Source organism: Psammomys obesus, unplaced genomic scaffold (genome assembly GCF_907164565.1).
Source record: "Psammomys obesus unplaced genomic scaffold, mPsaObe1.curated_primary_1811, whole genome shotgun sequence".
NCBI lineage: Eukaryota > Metazoa > Chordata > Mammalia > Rodentia > Muridae > Psammomys > Psammomys obesus.
This window is the reverse complement of record NW_026592439.1, coordinates 294,808-316,041: the sequence shown is the minus strand read 5'-3', so window position 1 is coordinate 316,041 and position 21,234 is coordinate 294,808. Positions and strand designations below refer to the sequence as shown.

General features: G+C 47.2%; 1 protein-coding gene across 1 annotated transcript; it reads right to left on the bottom strand.

Moving 5' to 3' along the window:
- Positions 1-824: 824 nt before the first annotated feature.
- Positions 825-20,155, bottom strand: Arhgap30 (Rho GTPase activating protein 30). The gene is made up of 12 exons (XM_055613212.1): positions 19,823-20,155; positions 12,867-12,969; positions 9,908-10,052; positions 8,692-8,774; positions 8,444-8,551; positions 7,601-7,728; positions 6,939-7,113; positions 6,756-6,859; positions 6,594-6,671; positions 5,682-6,080; positions 3,145-3,422; positions 825-3,052 (listed from the first exon to the last, which is right to left on the bottom strand). The coding sequence occupies exons 1-12, from the start codon at positions 19,917-19,919 to the stop codon at positions 1,448-1,450; spliced, it is 3,303 nt and encodes a 1,100-aa protein (XP_055469187.1). The 5' UTR covers positions 19,920-20,155; the 3' UTR covers positions 825-1,447.
- Positions 20,156-21,234: the final 1,079 nt, after the last annotated feature.

Genomic DNA, 21,234 nt, shown 5'->3' with positions numbered 1-21,234 from the left:
GGCAAGTTGGGACGCCATCTTGGACCACAGCATCATTTTGAGGGGTTTCCAACTGGACTTGGGACATTCTGGCCATACGTAAATCTGGTTTATTCCTTTGTATTAGCGTCAGCAATATTCCAAAGACCTCAGAGCTTCCAGTTTCCCTGAGGCTCATATTTTTGTAAAAACAATTTTGATTACCATTTTTTCTCACCTAGGGCATATACCTAGAATGATTTTGGAATAGTGAAGTATATAATGGCTAAAATTGAGACTACGAAACCATTCAGACCCTGAACTGACCATTTTTTCTTTTTTTCTTCCCCTCTGTGTAATCCTGAACTGTCCTACGTGGCCCAGGCTTGCTGTGAATACACACAGATCCTCTGGCCTCACCCCACCCCTTTCGTGGTGGAACTAAAATCATGTACCACCACATTCTGGAAACGGCTACTTCTAACTCTGAGATCACTGATAAGCATTTTTACTAAATTACAGCTTAATTTCCTCATCTGTAAAATGGACATGCCAATACGAGCTTCACCAAATTAAGTGGATTAAGTAAATCCAAGAGCAAAGTTTTTATGTACACAAATCTAGCCCAATTCCTGGCATTAGATGAACATTATGTAAAACAGGTTTCTCTTCCCCATTTCTTGACCATCATGAACCCAGTTCTGCTTTCTAGCTACTGGTTTCCATGACAACTGAGGAAGAATATTTAAAGAAGAAAAAAAATGAGATATATACATTTTGACAACATCGAAATGTGATACCTTCCACCCAAACCTTTAATAAGAGTAAATCCATACACTATTTAAATGTTTTTTTTTAAATCAGCTTTTATTACCAAACAGTCACCATTGCTAAATGGAGCCTGAAGCCCCAGCCTGTACAGAGAAACAGGGCCAGGGTGCAGGCATTCCATTTTCCCGAAAATAAGAGGAGGTTATTCTAACGGGAAAAAGAAAGACCAGAGAGATCTGTACAGGACCTCTTCGGCAAAATAATTGAAGGTAGAGGGAGTTATCCATTTCCTTCAGCAAACACTGAGGGCTTGGAAACGTTTCTCCTAATCTGGAACTAAGAGGGTCAGGAGATAGCCAAAGATCTGGAAACAAAAAAGGGGTGAGCGATTCTATAACGGTCCTGTGTGTTTCCCCCATCTACCCTGGGTTTCTCTGAAGAGAAGTTCACAGCCTCAGAAGAGGGCAGGAGTTTGGCTGGAATTCCCCCTCTGTGTTTAATCACAACTTCATGGGAACAAGACCTTTCTCTATTTTTTAAGACTCTACTTAGATATAAGTGCTTTTGCGTGATAACACAAACTCAAGTAAAACCACCAAGGCAGCGAGTGTCTCCCATGGTCGCAAATGGCTGGAGGACCCACACTATGGAATTGGGCTCTTGAGGAGGCAAAGACAGCACGACAGGTTGATTCTTAGGCCCTTTTGTCCACACCTAATCACAGCCCTTCATCCTTCCCACAGTTAGTCTGTGTTTCAAAAGCATATGTTTGACGCTGAGGGGCCACAGGAGGGGCAGGGGGATGAAGCTCTCTCGGGGGCAGACTAAACCGACTTCTGGGCTCAGACCCTTCTGTGCCTTCTGGGGGGAGTTCCAGACAGCTCAGGGGCCGGGAAGAATGGGCAGGAATCATGGTACAAGGAGAGGTTCTGGAGTGGAGGCTATAATCCCCACCTCCAGTACAGGTTTGGGTCCGCCGGACTCCTCCAGTCTCAGTCCTCTGGCGTTCCCGGGCCAGGGCCACAGCAGCATCAAAGGAAAGACTACCCCCATTCCTCCAAGAAGCACGAGAACCCCAAGCCCTTTCTCCAGGAGTCCCATCAAGCCTGCCAGGCCTCGGACATGGGCTTGCGGGTGCTACGTGGATCTTGCTACACATTGCACTGGGCACTTTGGCAAACTGTGGTTTGGGGGGCACTACGGGAACAGAGCGGACCTGTCGGACCTGAACTAGGGTGGAAGCTAGGCGCATGCCCACACCACCAGCTGAACCACAGGGACAAGAATACAGGTCACATGCCTCAGAACTGAGCTGTCCCTCAGCCTCCATCTCTGGCTCAGATGGCTGTGGCATGGTTTGTTCCATCTCACAAGTCTGTTCGTTGACTTCTTCTGCACCGTCAACCTCCAGGAACTCGACCCCTGGCCCTTCAGGGAGGGACCCCTCTTCTGAGTGGTCACCGACAGCTCTTTTGCCTTCAGTTTCTACATCTATACGTTTTTGTTCCTTGCTGACCTCCCCTTCCTTCCCATCATCATCTTCTTGACTTCTATCTTCACCATGTCCTTGGTCTTCTCTTGACTTTTGGTCACTGTTCCCTCTCAGTCCCTTGATCTCATCCTTCCCGCATTTCTCGGCCTCTTGTTTGTATACAACTTCCCAGTTCTCCCCAGGAACCAGGTATTCCTGGATCACATGCTCTGGGTCTATTCTGGATTCTACTGGGATATCCTCCCCCTTTCCAGCTCCTTCTTTTCTCCCGGTGTCTTTTTCCTTCTCCTCTTTGCCCTGTTCTCCTCTTATTCCCTCCACATCCTTAGTCTGCTCTATACTTCCAACCTCTTGACCTTTGGAATTTTCTTCCTTGGCCTCTATCTTTTTACTACTGTCTTCTTCAAAGCTACCCATCACCTTTTGGCTGGTTTCAGCCTCCCCTCCTCCTCCATCAGCCTTTTCAGCCTCAATTTCAGTCTCTGGTGTTGCCTCTGCTTCATCCCTGTTATCTGATGTGCTTCTAGGCTCAGCCTCCTTGTCCTGTTTAGTTTCCCAGCATGCCTGCTCTCCATCAGCCTGTGCAGGAGGTTTCCCACACATTGCAGCCTCTTCCTCCAGACTCCCTACATCTTCCCAGTTCATGGGTCTAGGCCTCTGAAGGGGACTCAGATCATCATAGGCACTCAGGAAGACTTCTTCCCCACTCTCGTCTTCCACTTCAGGTGTGGGGCCGGCAGAATCAAGGGAACAGCAGTTAGGAGCCAGGACATACTGTGCATCATCCAGAGACAGATCATCCAAGGGTGGCTCCACGGAGAACTCTTCCACCTGTAGGCATAGCATCAAAGCTAAGGACCAGGTAGCCCTATCCACTCTCTGGGTCACACACTACCCACATACCCAGCATTTCTCTTCCTTACCTGAGGCCCAACTCCCAGGAGCTCCTCCAGGTAGCCCATCCCAGGGTCGTCCTCCCCGAGGGAGAAAGCTGCTGCTCCTGCTGTTCCTGCGACTCCTGCCTTGGCCACCTCCATATCCTCCACCCCCACCCACTCAGGCTCTGAGCTGCTCAAGTCCTCTAGGAAGGAGAAGGAATCCTGCACCTCCTGGGACAAGGAATCATCCAGGGCAGGAGCCATGTCTGCTGGGCTTAAGTCAACCAGGGGACCTGGGACTGATGTTGCCTCCGACTTCTCATCTGTTGAGAGAAAGACAATTCCAGGAATCAAGAAGTCAAGGTCAGCCCCAACCCTTTCTGGTATGGGAATTCCTCACACTGACATGGTAGGGGTCCAACCCTCCCAGTGTATGATAGTCCACATGGCTCATCCTTCCAGACCAGAATGACTAACTACTTATAGCTCTTTATTAATTCTCACTCAAGTGCCAACTTTGTGGATTGTTTGTTTATCCCTTTGTCTGTTTGCAGGAGCAAGGTATCGCTACATAGCAGTGCTAGAACTGGCTAGGTAGACCCAGGTTGGCCTTAAACTCACAGAAACCAACCTATCTCTGCTCCTAAGAGTTGGGATTAAAGGCAGGCACCGCCGTGACCAGATCCAAGCATAGTGTTCTATAGCTTTATAATGGATTATTCTGTTTTCTCTGCAGAATAAAATATTATGTAGAGGGGCTGGGGAGATGCTTCTGTTTAGAAGTGATTGTGTGCAAATATGAGGCCATGAGTTTGAGCCTGAGAATTCACATAAAATAACTCTAGGTTATGGTGGTGTGCTCTGGTAATCCCTGTGCTGGAGGGGGAAGGTGCAGGTGGGTCCATGGAACTAGTCGGTCTACCACCCTAGCCTGCTTGGCAAGTTCCAGGCCAGTGAAATACTCTGTCATAGAAAAAAGAAAAAGAAAAGCATAGGTATCGTCTGAAGGACAACACCTAAAGTTGCCCGCTGGTCCCTAAATTCTTGTGCGTGTACATGCAACTCAGATACACACACATGCACTGTCTATGACACATATTAACTGTGTGACCTTGGACACATTGCTTTGGGCTTCAGTTTTTTGTTGTTGTTTTCATTTGCTTCTTGTTTTGTTTTTGAGACAGTTTCTCTTATGTAACATCCCTGGCTGTCGTGGAACTCACACTGTAGACCAGGCTGTCCTCGAACTCACAAAGATCTGCCTGCCTCTGCCTTCTGAGTTCTGGAATTAAAGGCGTGCACCATCACTTGCACTGCCTGGCAAGCTTCAGTTTTATCACATGCAAAAAAAAAAAGAGGATAAGGAACATCCTTGGTAAATCTGTTTAGCAAATAGACTTGGTAAAGACAGGTCTCCTGTATCCCAGGCTCATCTCAAACCGTGGAGCTGGGTATGACCTCAAACTTCATTCTTCCTATCTCCACCTCCGAAGTGTCAGATTACAGGTGTAAGCATCCATAAGCTTGATGGAAATCAAGCTCAGGGTTGTGTGTATGTTAGGCAAGCACTCTACTGCCTCCTCAGCTCTTCACTCTCATTTTGCATGTAACAAAACTGAAGCACAAAGCAATTTGTCCAAGGTCACACAGCTAATATACGCTATAGACAAACTCTGAACCTCAGTCTACTTAACTGTCCTACTTACCTCTGTCCTAGACAACCTCAGGATTTCTCATCTGTGACACTTTGAGAATAGGAATGGGAGCTTGGATCAGATCCTAGCCTTGCTTCTTCCAACCTAATCAGCAGTAAACTGCTTGAGATAACTTTCAGGCTCCATTGCTGTGATATGAGAATCACAACACTTATATCTTCATATTATGAAAAATGAGATGAGCCAACGCCTGCAAAGTGCCTATACAGCCATCGGCACATGTTGCTAAGTACATGTTGGTTGGCTCTTAGTATTAATGTTGCAGGGACTTTTTTTTTATTTTTGGTTTTTCAAGACAAGAGTTTCTCTGTGTAGCCCTGGCTGTCCTGGAACGGATTCTGTAGACAAGGCTAGCCTTGAACTCAGAGATCCACCTGCCTTTGCCCCCAAGTGCTGAGATTAAAGGCGTGCACCAGCACCACCCAGCTTTGAATGAGACAGGGTTTCTCTGTGTAGCCTTGGCTGTCCTGGACTTGCTTTGTGGACTAGGCTGGCCTCAAACTCCCAGTAATTCCCTGCCTTGACTTCCCTGAGTGTTGGAATTAAAGGTGTGTGCCACCATGCCCAACTTGCAGTAACTCTTAACACCAACTTTTATACTTACCCATACTTGTATTTACTAAATCACTTACATGTCTGGCACACAGCCCTGTTCTTGGGGTACATCAGTGACCTGAAGCCTAGCAGAGATTCCCCTCTCCATGGACTTTATATAACCTGATAATATTGTGGATTCTCAAACTGCAAATCTAGGCAGGCCGTATAAGACAAAGCCTCAGGACTGAGGCCTCTAACCCTCCCAGGCTACATCCTCAGCACCAGAACTTTAGATTCCTTCCCAGCCCTAGGAAATCTCTGAGTTCTTACCTGGGGGGCCAGGGCCAAGACCTGGGCCTGGGCCAGGACCTGAGGCAGGGCTTGGCCGCGGCTGTAGGGCCGGGCACTCCAGGCCACGGGTGAGCCTGACCAAGGAGACATTCGAGATGATGTTTGGAGGTACACTGAGGATAGAGGTTATGTGTAGGGGGAGGTTGACGTTGTAGGGGTCTGAGATGTGGACACCGGCACAGCGCTCTGCACGGCTGCTCCCCGAAGCCCGAAGAGCTGCCCGCCCAGTTCGTGGAGTTCCTGGCTCAGAATTCGTACTGCCCAGTGTCTCTGCCTCAAACTCCTGTTCACCTTCTGCTGCATCCATAGAATTATTCTCCAAGCTCTCAGGCATCAGTGAGCTTGGCTGACTGCTGGACCCCACCAGCCCCTCTGGCTCTGTGGAAGAGAGAGAGAAGGTCAGATAGTCAGTAGCCTCAGCTCCAAAGGGTTTGACAGCTCGTGTAAGACCTCAGCTGCTCTTTTCCTAGATTCTAGAAGCAGGATAATTGGAAGGTACCAAACCCAGCTTCCTTTAGCCACTACTGCAAATTATCCACCCAGTCAGCAGGTCAAAGGTCACACAAACTTGATGGATCATCTTCCCTCTCTGTACATCCATTCACTAGCTCCCACTACCACACACATGCGTGTGTATGTTTACATCCTTCTACACATACCCAGAACCTCCTTCACGTACAAAGACCCATGAATAAGCTCAGAGATTAGACAATGAGTTTGTCACTATAAAACTTGGCATCTATCTCCAAGACTGGTATCTAATAGGAACCCACTAATTTTTTTTTTAATTCCTGGGCATTTTTGGCCGCATTTATAGAAACACAGCCTTTGCTGTTATTGTCACAGCATATACACAAACACACTTAGCCACTAACACTGAAACAGACTCACCGTCACTGGCCCCAGCTGCAGCACTCAGTGAATCCATACTCTTCGCAGGCCTCAGTGTTCCCTTATTGGATTTTTCTTCTGAAAAATACACGTAGATGTACATAACGCCAGAACCCTACACATCCTCAGCAAAGTCCTGTACCCTCATCATCCTAGACTTACCCCTGTCCTCAACCCTCAGTGGAAGTTTCCGTTTCGTCTCATGTCCAGAGCGACCCAAATTGAAGATAGATCGCCATTTCCTGACCTTCAAAGACCCCTTTCTCCTGCGGATAATGGAGATACAGTTAGGAGTGGAGGCTGATGATAAGTGCAAAGGAAGAAGACCAAGGAGGAAGACCTTACTTGTGTTCTGCAAGCTCAATGATAGTGTGGTAGGGTCGCATCTGTGGGGGTCCATCCCCAGCCTGTAAGATGCTGGGCAGGTGGTAGGGAAGGGACCTGGGCATGAGGTCCTCAGAGCTGCCTGGTGCTCGGGCCCCTGGAAGTACTTTCCATCCACTCTCCAAATCTGCACCAGCTAGGAAAACAAAAGGAATTGGCCAGCCAAAAACAGAGCCAAGAAAGGAACCTCACGTCCCCGGTCCATGCCCCTTCACCAACCACCAAGCTGAGGATATAGTCAGAGGCTCTTGGAGATAGACCCTCTCTATCCATTTCAGCAGGGTGTTCTCATGAACAAAGGTGGCCAGGAGGTCCCGAGACGTTAGCCTTGGCATCCAAGGCAATGCTGCAGAGGCCGTCAGTGTGCTAGAATGACAGCAGAAGGCGCCCGCTCAAGTCCTAGCTGCACTAAGATCTCTCTGGTCTTTCTGTATGTGACCATCACCTGCCTCTCTCTGTGAGAGACAGAGTCTTCCTGCCCACAAAGGGACAAAACTGAGTGAAGTGACTTTTGAGGCTCTCTACACCTGACCTTCATCAAAGAAACCATAAAATAAAGCTCTCTATGAGGTGATTACCCTGGCAGAGACTGATGATATGTAATGGGCAGAAAGGATACTAACCAGAGAGGGAATCACCCCCAAAGAGCTGATCCACATGGGTGAGGATGAACTCCACAACGATGGACTGCACACGCACCTCCATGAACGCTGCTGTCCCATTGAAGCCCGAGGCCTCTATGTCCTTAGACCTGTAAACACGTGGGCTTAGTCCCTCCCAATTTCAAAACACTTTCCTATCTAAATTATTCCTGAAATATTATATATATATATATATATTACTGGAACTCTCTGTATACACTAGGCTGGCCTTGAACTCACGAAGGTCCACCTGTCTTGTCTCCTGAGTGCTAGTGTTAAAGTTGTGTTACAGAATGAGCAGCCTCTGAAATACCCTCTACTCTCCCCTCCTGTCCTTGCCTCCACCTCTACCTCTTAGGTCACATGTATGATTCAAGTTCAAATGCCACTCCCTCCAGGAAAGCCATCTTAGACACCCTCAAATAATTTCTACTTTTTTTTTCATACTCCTTGCACTATAGCACAAGAGGCAGGCTATGCGAATTATTATAATAAATAATGCTTCGTGCCATAGGGAGTGATATACAGGCCAGTTCTTGACTAGATTGTAAGGATATTTGTTCAACAAATGTTTGGCAAAGACCAATATTCTAGTCCCCAAACTCTCCAACACAGTGTAGGGAAACAGAGGCCTTTCTCTTAAGATCTTCACTCAGTCTCAGAGAAGGTCCATGTTGGTGGACTCTAAACTACTCGGCTTCTGCTGAACTATACTGTCTTGCTGGGTTCTCCAGTGCACCCACACAACCGCATCCGTTTGGGTCTATCTTGTTACAATAAGATAAGCTTCCCAGAAGCTACAACACTGCTCACCCATGCACCCACCTCAGCAGGTTGGGGGCCCACACAATGGCCAAATTGCGGGCATGCATGTTGGTTTGGGCACTAAATGAGGCCATGTGGACCAAGTGCCGCATGAGGAACTCCAGCGTCCTGCAGAAAGCAAAAAAGGGACCACCTAAAACACAGTCTAACCGGGGTTTCGGTTAGACTGAGAGCTTGGAGGAGGAAGGAGGCTTGGGCCAGAGATGGGGTAACGGGGTCTCTGGAGTGCGAGGGTGGCCCTCACACACCTGTAGTTCTGGACAGGGAGCTCCTGAAGCACATCTAGGATCTTGACCAAGCGTTCAGGCTCCAGCTGCACTGCCACTGCCTCCTAATTGGGAACAAGGGTACAAGAAGGAGATACCGGCTCAGAGATGGCCCCTGGCTTCTCAGAGCTCCAGATGAAGCTCGGAGGGATGATCTGTGCCTATATCCCACAATGACCCCACCTAGACCTTCAAGGCACCACAAGAGAGTAAAGTAAAAACACGCACGCTGAGCATGGTAGCAAATGCCTATAGTCACAGCACTCTAGACACAGAGAAAAGGGACAGAAAACAAGGGCTGGAATGCAGCTCCATGGTAGAGCACATGCCTTGCAAGCACAAGACCACTGGTTTGGTCCCCAGAACCAGAGGAAGAAAGCTTAGGACCTTCAGGCCCACAGATGACTGCTGAATCTTCTTTTATACACTTAATAGTCTGTCCTGTGACCTTGAACTACTTACTGCCATTCCCCTGCCTCGGTGTTTATTTTGGCACAGCTCTGGAACTAGACTGTGGAGCTGTTTAAAGGTGTCTGGGAAGGTGACCCACCCAGACTAGGCTGAATGGACTGAGCAGGATGCAGCTGCTGTTCAGAGTCCCAGTATTGTTGCACTCAATAAAATGCAGGCTCTTTTTGCTGCATTTCCCAGGCTGGGCTCAAACTCTATACTCCAGCAATCCTTCTGCCTCAACCTCCCAAGTAGCTAGCACTTTATTTTAAAAGTATTGCTCAAATTTAAAAAAAAAAAAAGGTAATTTTTTTTTCCATATGTCTTCCCCTCCAAACTGTTTAACATACAATGACAGGTGACAGAGGGACATTCCTGAAAATGTTTTTGCTATATAAACAGCAGTCTGGTTCTCTTAAGTATAGGGAAACTCTGGTCTAGGTGCTTTCCAAGGCCTCCCGGCTCTGACAACCTTCCCTTTACCTCCCAAGTCTTACCACTGTGCTGTGTGCGGTCTGCAGGCCTTCAGGGAAATACACCACAGGGAGAAAATGAAGACCGAGAGGACAGGGATTGGCAGAGGTTTCAGGGACTAGGAGATTTGGGGAGGAAGGCTCTCCTTCCCAGTCATTGCTTTACTGTCACTCAGATCCCTAGGGCTGTGGCTGGCCTGTGACACGCCAGGGATGTCAAGGTTGAGGCGGCTGCCCTTGACCCCTGTCCTCCGCCCCTCTGCCTCTCAACTCACAGCGAATTTGTCATAGAGCCGGTAAGTGAGGAGGGGATCTGGAAGTTCTCGGAAATAGGCCTTGCACAAGGAGGAGACGCAGTGAATGTCCTGGAGGTAAACGTCCCGCCGAAGGTCTGGCTTCCGCTCTGCCTCAAACTCCTGCCTGGGGAGGTGCAGAGTGGTCAGGAGTGAAAGGTAAACAGAGGATATCTAGGGAGAAGCAGGAGCTATAGAGGTCAGCTGCAGACGTGGTTCAGCATGTTGAGACTTGGAAGGAGAATGTTGGAATGTACACACACACACACACACACACACATACACACACACAATATATATATATTAACTGGCGTATTTACATGTATTTCCTGTACTTGTCAGCAAACATTAGGAATTGCGAATGTGAATGTGTATATGTGACTATGAAGATGGGTCTAGGGATAGGTAAGTGGGTCTGTGCATGACCCACCAGGGACATGTGATTAGCAAGAAAGGGGTATGTAGAAATCAGTAGACATGGGGAATGGATTTAGGGTGGCCTGGAACTCAATATATACATCAGGCTGACCTCTGACTCACAGAGATCCACCTGCCTGCCTCCTGAAGGCTGGTATTCAACGTGTGGGCCACTATGCCTACCTTGGAAGAAACATTTTAAGGTCTTGATTAGATTAGCCAGCAGTTGCTCAGATATGGCACCCAATGTACCAACAATCAAAAGAAAAAAGCAGATAAACCGATAATGCAAGAGGACTTCCGTGAATCTGAGATTATCATTCGCTATAAAATGAGTTCTAGGCCAGACTGAGCTACAGAGTAAGACTGAAGAAAAAGAAACAAGAGAGGGTGAGAAGACTAGGGGCTAGGAAGATATCTCAATTGATAAAGCGCTTGCCACATGAGCGTAAGGATCTGAGTTCAGATCCCCAGCTTCTTTATAACAATCCAGACAGAGCGGCAGAGTCCTCTAAGCTCAGCACTGGGGAAGCATGTGTGGGGGATCCCAGGAGCTTGCTTGCCAGTCTGCCTAGTCAAATCTGCAAGCTTCAAGTTCAGGAGGATACCCTGTTTTCAGTCAATGATAATAACAACAACAACACAGAGGGACTGGAGAAACCAATGCCCAGCCAGTGGTTAAGAGCTGGCTGCTCTTCCAGTGGACCCAGGTTCCATTCCCAGCACCCATCTGTAAGTCCAGTCCTGGGCCTCAGCTGGCCTCTGTGGGCACCAGACACATAAATTGTGCACAGACATACCAGCAAGCAGAACATAAAAGAAAAAATCAATTAATTTTAAAAATATGGTGAACTATCAGTAGTGGAATCAGATTCCTTCTTCAGATAGAACACTCAGGCATAAAATAAATAAGTAAAATCTTGTTAAAAAATACAATAAAATTGGGAGGAGATGAGGGAGGGGCCCACATCCGGGATACAAATTGAATAAATTATAATAAATAATAATAACAATAATAAAATAATAACTGAGAAAAAATATAGTGAAGAATGATTGAGGAAGACAAGCAATACTGACCTCTGACCTCCACACAAATGCACATAACTACACAAATACATACATACATACACCACACACAAAAGAAGAAAAGAAAAGGAACATTTATGTGTTAAGGCACACTATCAAGAAAATGAACCCTGGGTTCAAAATCCCCACTACCACAAAGAAGAACAAGACCAGGAGGAAGAGGAGGAGAGCAGCCCACAACCCACAGATGGGGAGGGGGAAGTACTGCTCATCACACATCTGGCTAAAATCCAGCTCAGAGGTTGAGAGTACTGTCTGCTCTTTGAGTTCAGTTCCCAGCAACCACATGGTGGCTCACAACCATCTATAATGAGATCTGGTGCCCTCTTCTGCTTTGTAGGTGAACATGCAGACAGAACACTGTATACATAATAAATAAATAAACCTTTAAAAATTATCTAGCACTCGGAACATATGAAAAATCTCATTCCAACTCAATGATTAAACAATTTAAACACAAACAGAAAATCGGAATCTTTCTCGGGAGACGTCTCAGAAGAAGGGTGTTCAACCTCATCTGCAGCTGGGGAAATTCGTAAATCACAAAAGACACAGTAACAAAAGTTGGCAGGGGTGTGGAGAGATCGGAACCTTCGTGTGTTGCTGCAGGGATGAGAACGATACAGACGTTGTGGAAGACAGTTTGGTTAACAGTAACTACCAAGCGAGAAGGCACCTCGTGGCCCAGCAATTGCACTCAGGTCTACAGTCATAATAATTGAAAATATGTCCACAAAAACTTGCACATATCTGTAGCAGAATTATCCATAATAACCAAAAGGTGGAAACAACCTGAATAGCTGTCAACTAATAAACGAGTAAAAAAAAAAAAAAAAAGTTATGTGGCTATGGCAGAGAATTGTATTCATCTATAGAAAGCAGTAAAATACTTAGTACATGCCACAGCACGAATGAACCTTGAAAGAACTCAGAGTTGAAGAGCCAGACTTATGAAGATATGTATTGTATCATTGGTTTATATGAGATGTCTAGGACAGACAGAGCCATACAAACAGAAAGTCAGTTTGGGGTTAGGTAAAGGGGAAATGTACAGTTTCTTTGGAGGATGGTGACAGGTTCTGGATGCTCCATGGTGACATTTGCAGTGTTGTGAATACGCTGAAAACAACTCACTCAAACACTTTTAAGGGGTGAATTTTACAGTATGCAAATCACGTGTGTGTGTGCATGTGTGTACGTGTTTGTGTTAAAAGCAGGCTGTGTATGTGTGGGACTGGAGAGCGTGTGTGTTGGGGAGTGAGCTTGGGGTCCCCGCTTTGCCTGACCAGGCTTCAGAGCCTCTTCTGAGGCAGGAGCACCTAACATTTGTGCTTCCTTCTCCCACTTCCCCTCGCCCCTCCTCCAGCTCACCCCAGCTGCTTTTACTGTGGCTCCCTGGCCTCCTGCCTACAGAGTCTGTCCACTCTGGCTGACTCACCGGAGCTTCTGGATGTTAGAGGAGACCCCCGAGAGGCGGTAGATCCCATCCACCACACCATACTCTTGCACAAACTCCGCACAGCTCCTTAGTACTTGGGGCACTGCGGACACAGAAGACAGAGGAAAGAAAAACCTGAGAAGCTAAAGACTGAAAGAGGGTTCACTGAGATTAAGGCCAAATTAATGAAATTCAAAACAAAAACAGAAGTCACTGGCAAATTCTTACAGGTGATAAGACCCAATTCATCTATTTTTGTATAATATTTCTATCACTTGGTTCTGGAATCTCAGCATAAATCCCTGTACTGAAGTGGAACTCACTGCTACTCGATATTAGCCCTCTAAATTTTCTTTTTCAAAGCTCCATAGACCAGGCTGACCTCAAACTCACAGAGGTCTGCCTGCCTCTGCCCCCACCAGGCATGAGCCGCCACTGCCTGGCTCATTTGTTGGCTTTTGAGACACAGTCTCATGGATCTGCGGCTGGCCTTCAGCTTGCTTGTAGTTGAGGATGACCTTGAATTTCTGCTCTTTCTGCCTCTACTTCTTGAGTACTGGGATGTGCACCGTGCACCGTCACAGGTAGTTACGAGTGCAGAGGCATCCTAGGGTACCGGAGGATGCTGGAGTGGTTGTTAGTTCTGGGAAACAAACCCTAGGCCTCTGCAAGAGTAGTATGTGTTTTTGTTTTTGTTTTTTCTTTTGTTCTTCAACATAGAATTTCTGTGTTTTAGCCCTGGCTGTCCTGGAACTCACTCTGTAGACCAGGCTGGCCTCATACTCACAGAGATCCACCTGCCTCTGCCTCCCGAAAGCTGGGATTAAAGGCGTGCACTGCCACCCGGCTGTAGTATGTGTTCTTAACTGCTGAGCCATCTCTCCTGCCTCGAGTTCAGCTCTCATTACTGGAGTTATGGGACGAACAGGTCTGCAAACTTTGGAACTGAAATTTCTCATTGGCATTTTTAAAGGGGGCAGCAGCAATCTTGTGGGACAGGGGAGGAAAAGAAAAAGACTGGTCCCAAAATTGCATTGATGTAACACTCTACCAACCATGGAAAAAATCAACACTGCCTGTCCCAACTGAAATGGAACCCAGCTGAAGGCATTTAGTTTGAGGCACTTTCTCTGGTAAAAAAGCTTGTAGTTATTCAGTTTGACAATGGAAAGCCCCATGCCTGATTGCATGGTCAGAACTGACTTCCACGAGCTGTCCGTCCATATGCCCTCCACGGCACTTGTGTGTCCACGCATATACACACAAAATAAGTAAACAATTTTATTAAAGTGCAAGAAATTAAACTATCTCTCCTGACCCTGGGCTTCTGCCATGTCACCAGACTAATCTTCTTAAAGATAATATGGTGCTATTTCTCACGTCATCTTGATGTGGTATCAGCTGTGATAGAGTCTCAAAAACAAGTATTGAATCCCATATAGAAACCCAACCATAGCTATGACTGCAACCTAGCACAGAACTGTAAACTGACATCCTTGCCACACTTTGTACACATGAACGCTCTATTTGCACGTACGCCCGCATGACAGAAGAGAGCACCAGATCCCGTTATAGAATGGTTGTGAGCCACTGTGTGGTTGCTAGGAATTGAACTCAGGACCTCTGGAAGAGCAGACAGTGCTCTTAACCACCGAGCCATCTCTCCAGCCCCCTTGCCACACTTTAAGTTGTTGATTATAAGCACCCAGGCTAGTACCCATTAATTATTATTATTTTTTATACAGGGTTTCTCTGTAGCCCTGATTGTTCTCAAACTTGGAGATCCACCTGCCTCTGCCTCCCAAATGCTGGGGCTAAAGGTGTGCACCACCACCCCGACCCATTGTTATCTTAAAATATGAGCTCCTCAGCCTGGGATATAAGACCTTTACAAACCAGGTCCTGACCAATTCTATGAATGAGCCTTTTGCTAGTCCATAAACAAGCCTGGTACCACCCTCATTGATGTGGTTTGGATATGCTTCTTCTCTCAGAAGTTCATGCGCTGGAAACCTGGTCCCCAGTGTGGTGATGTTGAGATGGGGAAACAGCTAAGAGGGTGAGACCTGGTGAATGATGATTAGGTCATGGGGCTCTCTCCTTGTGAATGAATTACTGTCTTTTCGATTTTGTGGGTTTTATTTGGCTTTTTAAAAAATGGATGTATGTTCTTATTGCTTGAGGCATGGTCTTTATTACTAGCTCAGACTGGCTTTTCAAGATGCCCTTATACTTTTCAAGTACTGGGATGTGCCACCAGGCCTTACAGTGCTCCTCTTTGTGGAGGGTTTTGTGTGTCCAGATCAGACAGTGAGTTGTCATAGCAACACCACCTCTTGCTCCTGGTCCCTTCTATACAGACAGTTTTCTTTCCACCTCACCATGTTGTGACATAGCGAGGGGTCCCTTGGCAGGATGGCAGCAGATGCTCTCTGAACCCTCCAGCCTCTGTAGTCATGAGCCATCTCAACCTCTTCATGATTTCTCCTTCTGAGGTGTTTTCCTGTAGCAACATAAAACTAAAGCACTTGTTTTATTCTCCAACCTGGAAATACCTTCCCTTCCAATTGCCTGGTAGACTATTCCTGAAAATATATCTCAAACATAACTTCTAGCTGAGCAAAGTGGCACATGCCTATAGTCCTAGCTCCCTGGGAGGCTGAGGCAGGAGAATTCCTTGAGCCCAGGAATTCAGGGCCAGCTTAAGACATAATAGGGCCATCTAAAAACAAAAATTTAAAACTAAACAAGGGCTAGGAGGGTGGTTCATTAGTTAAGAGTGCTTGCCTGGAAAGCAAGAGCACTGAAGTTCAAATCCCTAGAATCCATGTACATGCGCAGCAAGTCCTTCCTCAGGAGGTGGAAACAGAGGATGGTCCAGAGCAATCAGGCTAGTGACACTTGCCATATCGGTAAACTGTGGGTTTGGCTGAAATTCTGCCGAAAATAATATGCTGGAGAGTGACAAAGAAAGATCCCAGAGATTGACCTCAAATCTCCACACACAGGTTCACATACACACACGTGAGAAAAAGACAAGAGTACGTAAAAACATCACTGCTGATCCGGAGACCGTTGCGTGTATCTATACTACAGTCCTCATAGTCCTTTGCTCATTTCAATAGCATAGTATTTTTTAAAAGATGTGTTTAATTTGTATGTGTATGATTGCACATACTATACATGCACCACACGCATGCATGTGCCTGAGGCGTCCAGAAGAGGGTGTCAGATTGAGGTGGAACTGGAGTTACAGGCAGTTGGGAGTTACGCCATGTGGGTGGCGGGAGCTGAACCCAGGTCCTCTGCAAGAGCAGCAAATGGTCTTAGTGGCTGTGCCTTCTCTCCAGCCCCCAACATCACAGTACTTATTATACTTTGCTGTAAGTGTTGTATCTATACCTCCTGACAAATGGTACTATCTCGTCAGAGAATTTTCTCTCTCACTGTAGTGAAACATCAGACATGCAAATCTTTTGCTAGATTATACAGTGAATTAATCCAGAATTAGGTCAAAATCACCAATGAGATTTGATAAAGGACATTGCCTTTGACAAAACAATGGGTCCTGTTGCCTGGGACGCACCAGAAAAACTCCTTGATTATGTCACTGTCAGGGAAAGCTGTGTTTCTTCTAAGGTACCTATTCTTTGTTCCCTAAAAGCCTCGTGAGTTTCATATGACTTTAACTACCAGGCAGTTCAAAGCCCACCCCTAGCAGCCACATGGAACTATGTGGCATGCATTTTCTGGGCACTACTTTTCTTAATTTCCTTTCAATCCAGTTTTTTCAGCCATTTATTTTGTTTGTTGTGTAGGGTCTCAGACGTCATCCCAAGCTTTTTGTGGAACAAAGTATGACAGAAAGATGGGGCGAAGGACGTAGATAATCCCAGCAACCACCGACTCTCAGCTTCCTTCCTTCCTGTGACCTAGTTTTCAGATCCTTCATCTTTTTGCCCATAACCAGAACTTGGGTAAGACAAGAAAAGAGGCGTGGAGGGTAAAAACATCGAAAGAAGTCTGAGTTTCCAGGGCTGCGCATGTACTAACACACACCATCCTTAGAATGAGGGACCCGGGACATTTGCACAAAGTCTCTAGAGCAGTGATTCCTGAAGTTTTGGGTCCCTGTCACCTTTCCTCACCTCACTGCAGTTCCAGTTCCAGCGTGTGGATTACTGTTTATGCCTTCAGAACCTGTTTGCATTTTCCAGGGTTCCCCTGATTCCAGCTCTCTGCACTGAATGCAGAGAAGGGGGACAACCTCTTTGTGGAAGCGGCTGCTCTACCGTTGAGTGCCTAATGCTACAACTACTCTTTCGGCCACCATGTTATTCTGCTGATTCATAAGTAGTCTTCTGCCCGGGCCTGGTTAATGCACGCTTGTCATCCCAGCACTCAGAGCCAAATGGCAAGACCTCGTCTATGAATAAATGAATAAATAAATATCAATAGCTCACTCTCATCTGTATTACTAGCTTCAGTCCTGACTAGGTTTTCCTGTCCTTTTCTTTTCAGTTGGTTTTGAATCTCTGGAGTAGCTCTGCACAGAGATGGAAAATCTCAAGAAGCCTGAGCCATAAAGCCTGAGCCTGGGCCAAGAGATAGCAGGGTCAGAAACATGGTGGAACTGCAGATATAAATCAGAAAAATGAAGTCAGAGATACAGTCTAGGGATAAGATTGGGGTGAGGAGTCAAAATGACTCGAAGGATACGGGTGCAGTCATGGAGGAAGGACCTACGGTGAATCAGAAACCTAAGCAAGGTATCAACGCGTACACAGTAGGGCTTACGGGAAGAAAAGGATCCATTTAGGGGTAAAGAGTTGGGGAAGAGGTCTGAGATCAAGAGTATAAGGATGGAGAAAACAATAACAACTGTGGGAGTATCAATTTACCAGAAGCAGATGATCTCCTGGTCTGAGCTTTCATTTTCATGCTGGGTCTTTGGCTAATGAGAGAAGCTGTCCTCAACCAGCTTCATTCACCCTTATCACTTTCCAGCTTTCTGTACCAGGATGCTTTGGGTAAGGGGAGAGCTTCTCACTGATGCTCCGATACCTAAAATTCATTTCTGAAGCCTTGGGCTCAGCTGAGGTTCTCGTGAGAGAGAGAAGGTGCTTCTCCCACGCTCTGGGAGTCACCTACCATCAGAAGCCAGCCATCTTCCACTATCCCTGGATCTCTAGAGAGAATTCCCTTCAACCGCTGGGAACCGTGGCTCTGGGGATCATGGAAGTACAGTCTGCCTATAAGGTTGGTGATGGGAATCCCAGGAAAGGAAATCCCAGAACCAGGGTAAGGAGGCTGAACTGAGGGTCTGCCAAGAGCTACAAGAATATCATCCTCAATTAAGTCATATGGTTTTATGTAAAAAAAAAAAAAATCATTCTCTAGTGCTGGCTAGATGGCTAGGAGAACTGACTGTTCTCCCAAAGGACCTGGGTTCAGTTCCCAACACCCACATGGCAGCCAATAATTGTCTGTAACTCTAATCCCAAAGAGAATCCAATGCCACCTCCTATTCTCCATAAACACAGACATATACATTGAGGCAAAACATTCATACATATAAAATAAAAATAAATGAATCTCAGAAGAATTTTTTAATCATCTAGTGCTGATGAGATGGCTCAGAGGGTAAAAGATGCCTGCCATCAAGCCCAAAGACCTCAGCTCAATCCCCGGGACCAACGTGGTGGAAAGACAGAGCCAGCTCCCCAAAGTTGTCCTCTGACCTTCACACCTGCACTGAAACTACCGAACCCCCCTCTCCAACATGTACACAAAATATATAGATAAATAGAATAATAACTTTTAAAAAATCATTATAAAGAATGATTATAAAGAAGCCAGGCCTGCTCCTCGAGAAGGCACAGGAAAGTCCACCTCAGCTGTTTAACACTCTTGCTTGGAGCCTGGGTTTCCCTTAATGGAGGTTAGTAGGGATGGGGCCCTCTGATGGAGGAGAAAAGGGGAAGGAGGTATTTGGGGACACAAGGGTGGGGCTAAGAGCAGGAAATGAGCTGGGAACCACCATCACTGCAGGCACCACAACCAGAGAAGGGGACAAAGAGGAAATGACAGATTGGGGTGGGGTGGAGGGAGGGGAAGGGGGAGCAGAATCATGCCCGTTTTTTTGTAAGTTGCTCAGTGTGCTGAAAACAAGCCGGGCAGTGTAGTCAGGACAGATCAAATTAAGACACGGTTCTGAACAGCTACTGCACGCCGGGCGGTGGTGAGCCCGCAGTTGTCTCTGGGCCTGCTGGCTTTCAAACCCACAGCAGAGTAAGCTAGAGAAGAAGCCGAAGCAGCTCCACACAGTGTCCACACCCCTCTTTACTACAGCTTCTCATCCCAACTGCAAACCAGGGCTGAAGCCACCTCATTGACTTTTCCTGTGTTCCCTGCGTCGGCAGCGGTCCCCCTTTGCAAGCAGTTTAAAGAAGGTCCCTCCTTCCCTGACACCCTCCTGTGGACCAACAAAGATGCAGAAGGGCCAGGTCCTTGTCTCTTGGTATTGTTCTCCAGCTAGGATGCCTCCCTCTTCCCTCTCCAAGTTATATCCCCAGACCCACTGGGCCCGTTCCCACCTGTGACTCCATTTACTGTTCTATCAACTATCCTTTCAGCCATTCTTCTGACCTATGACCTCCATTCGCTCCCTCTGTCCCCATTTTCCATTTTCTCATCTGGTTCGTCCATCTCTCCAGACTTCCCAGATCCCCCCCGGACAACCACCATGCACACATTCCCTTGGCGATCCCATCCTCAACCTCTCTTCCGGAAGTGCGGCATTTCCTGTCTTGCCTTTGCATAGGTCTCATGGATGGTGACCCCTTCCCTAGAAGCTAATTCTGCTCAACAGACCAAATCAAGCCAGAGAAGACAAGCTTGATGCCTTCATGTCATCCACCGACACAGCTGTCCCCTGCTCCAGATGGTCTTCTTACCTTCCTCGCCCGATTGCAGCAAATGCTCTCGTAAGTCACACCCAAACACCCGTTCCTTGGAGCTGCCCTTCTTCTTTCCTTTCTGCCGAGACTTCATGGCCAGAGTCTCAGGGGATCTCTGACCCCAGCACCTCTGTCCACAAGACCTTTGCCCTACCAGTCCTTCATGGACTCCCAGTCAGTAGTTGGGTCTGGCCCAGCTCCAGGGGGGCAGGGCTCCAAACTGGAGGTGGAGGGTGGCCTGGGCAACGGACAGCAGCACTTGCCTCTGAGGCCCCCGGGGACACACGGAAGTAGGTATGGAAGAGGAAGCTACCAAAACCCTGGCATGAAGCTGTGTCTCGTGGCCAAGCTGAGCACCAGCCCTTTTCGCCCTGTGCAGCTCTAGGGGGCAGGAAGCTGTGCAGCTCCTCAAACCCGCTTCCTGTTAGAGCATCTTTGCAACCACAGGCCTCGGGGTGGGGGAGGTAGCTGACATTCACATCCTCATCACTGCTGGGACTTCATCCATTGGTCAGAAAGGGAGGTGATGTCAGAACCCCAGGGTGGGGTGGGGTGTGGAGAAATGGCGCCTGGGGTGTGAGCAGGTGGCTGGCATTTCTAGAGACCAAAATTCTTGGGTGGGACAGAGACCTAAGGCTTTGTCTGTGGGCAAGCAGGAAAGGACCATGCAGAGCATACCCAGGATGGAGGCCCTGTCCTCTTGGTCAAACCACATTATTTCACTGAGCCTCTGTTGCCATGCATTTGAAAATGGGGACACAGGCCAGGTGACTTTTGAGTTTCAGTTTCTCTGTCTGTAAAAGGCTACATGGCTGTCCACCCCACACAGCTGCTGGAAGTTTCCAGTACTGCCAGACTTGAAAAACACTTCACAAACTAAGGTGCTGGCCTTCCATGTCCACGCTGCCCTACCTGAGGGCTCTTGGAAAGGTCTAAAAAGTCTTTCGAAAGTCATTTGTTCTCTTCTTAGCTGCAAGTATCTGGGTCCTCGCCTTGCTTGGGAGCAGAGGAAGGGTAACACTGAGACTCAGTGCGTGGCACTAGTGACTTACCCAGTTCAAGGGGCAAGACAGGAATCAGACAATTAAAAAGGTTTTATCTGTTTATTTAAAAACAGAGTATCATTTTATCTACAAATATACATATATTTACATTAAATATACACACTAGGATCCCAGATACTCGGGGCCCACAAGTCCTGGGTTGCTTGGGAATGGAAGGAGAGCCTCTCCTTTAGGCCAGCGGATTTCAGGCCACACAAGGTTTGGATAGTAAATCGCAGTATTCTAGCTGCATAGGTTTGGGCAGACTAAATAAAAACATCTAACCCTAGGTGCCACACATACAAAGTACCAGAAGAGCCCCCAAATTAATGGCTCAGAAACCCCTTTGAAAGGAGCTGTTCCCCC

Excerpts from the sequence above, each read along its gene's own strand:
- Arhgap30 (XM_055613212.1), bottom strand. The coding sequence starts at position 19,919 with ATGAAGTCTCGGCAGAAAGGAAAGAAGAAGGGCAGCTCCAAGGAACGG. Across the intron at positions 8,775-9,907 it reads GGCTCTATGACAAATTCGCT|GAGGCAGTGGCAGTGCAGCT; the intron begins GTGAGTTGAGAG and ends GTTCCCAATTAG. Across the intron at positions 6,081-6,593 it reads TGCAGCTGGGGCCAGTGACG|AGCCAGAGGGGCTGGTGGGG; the intron begins GTGAGTCTGTTT and ends TCTCTTCCACAG.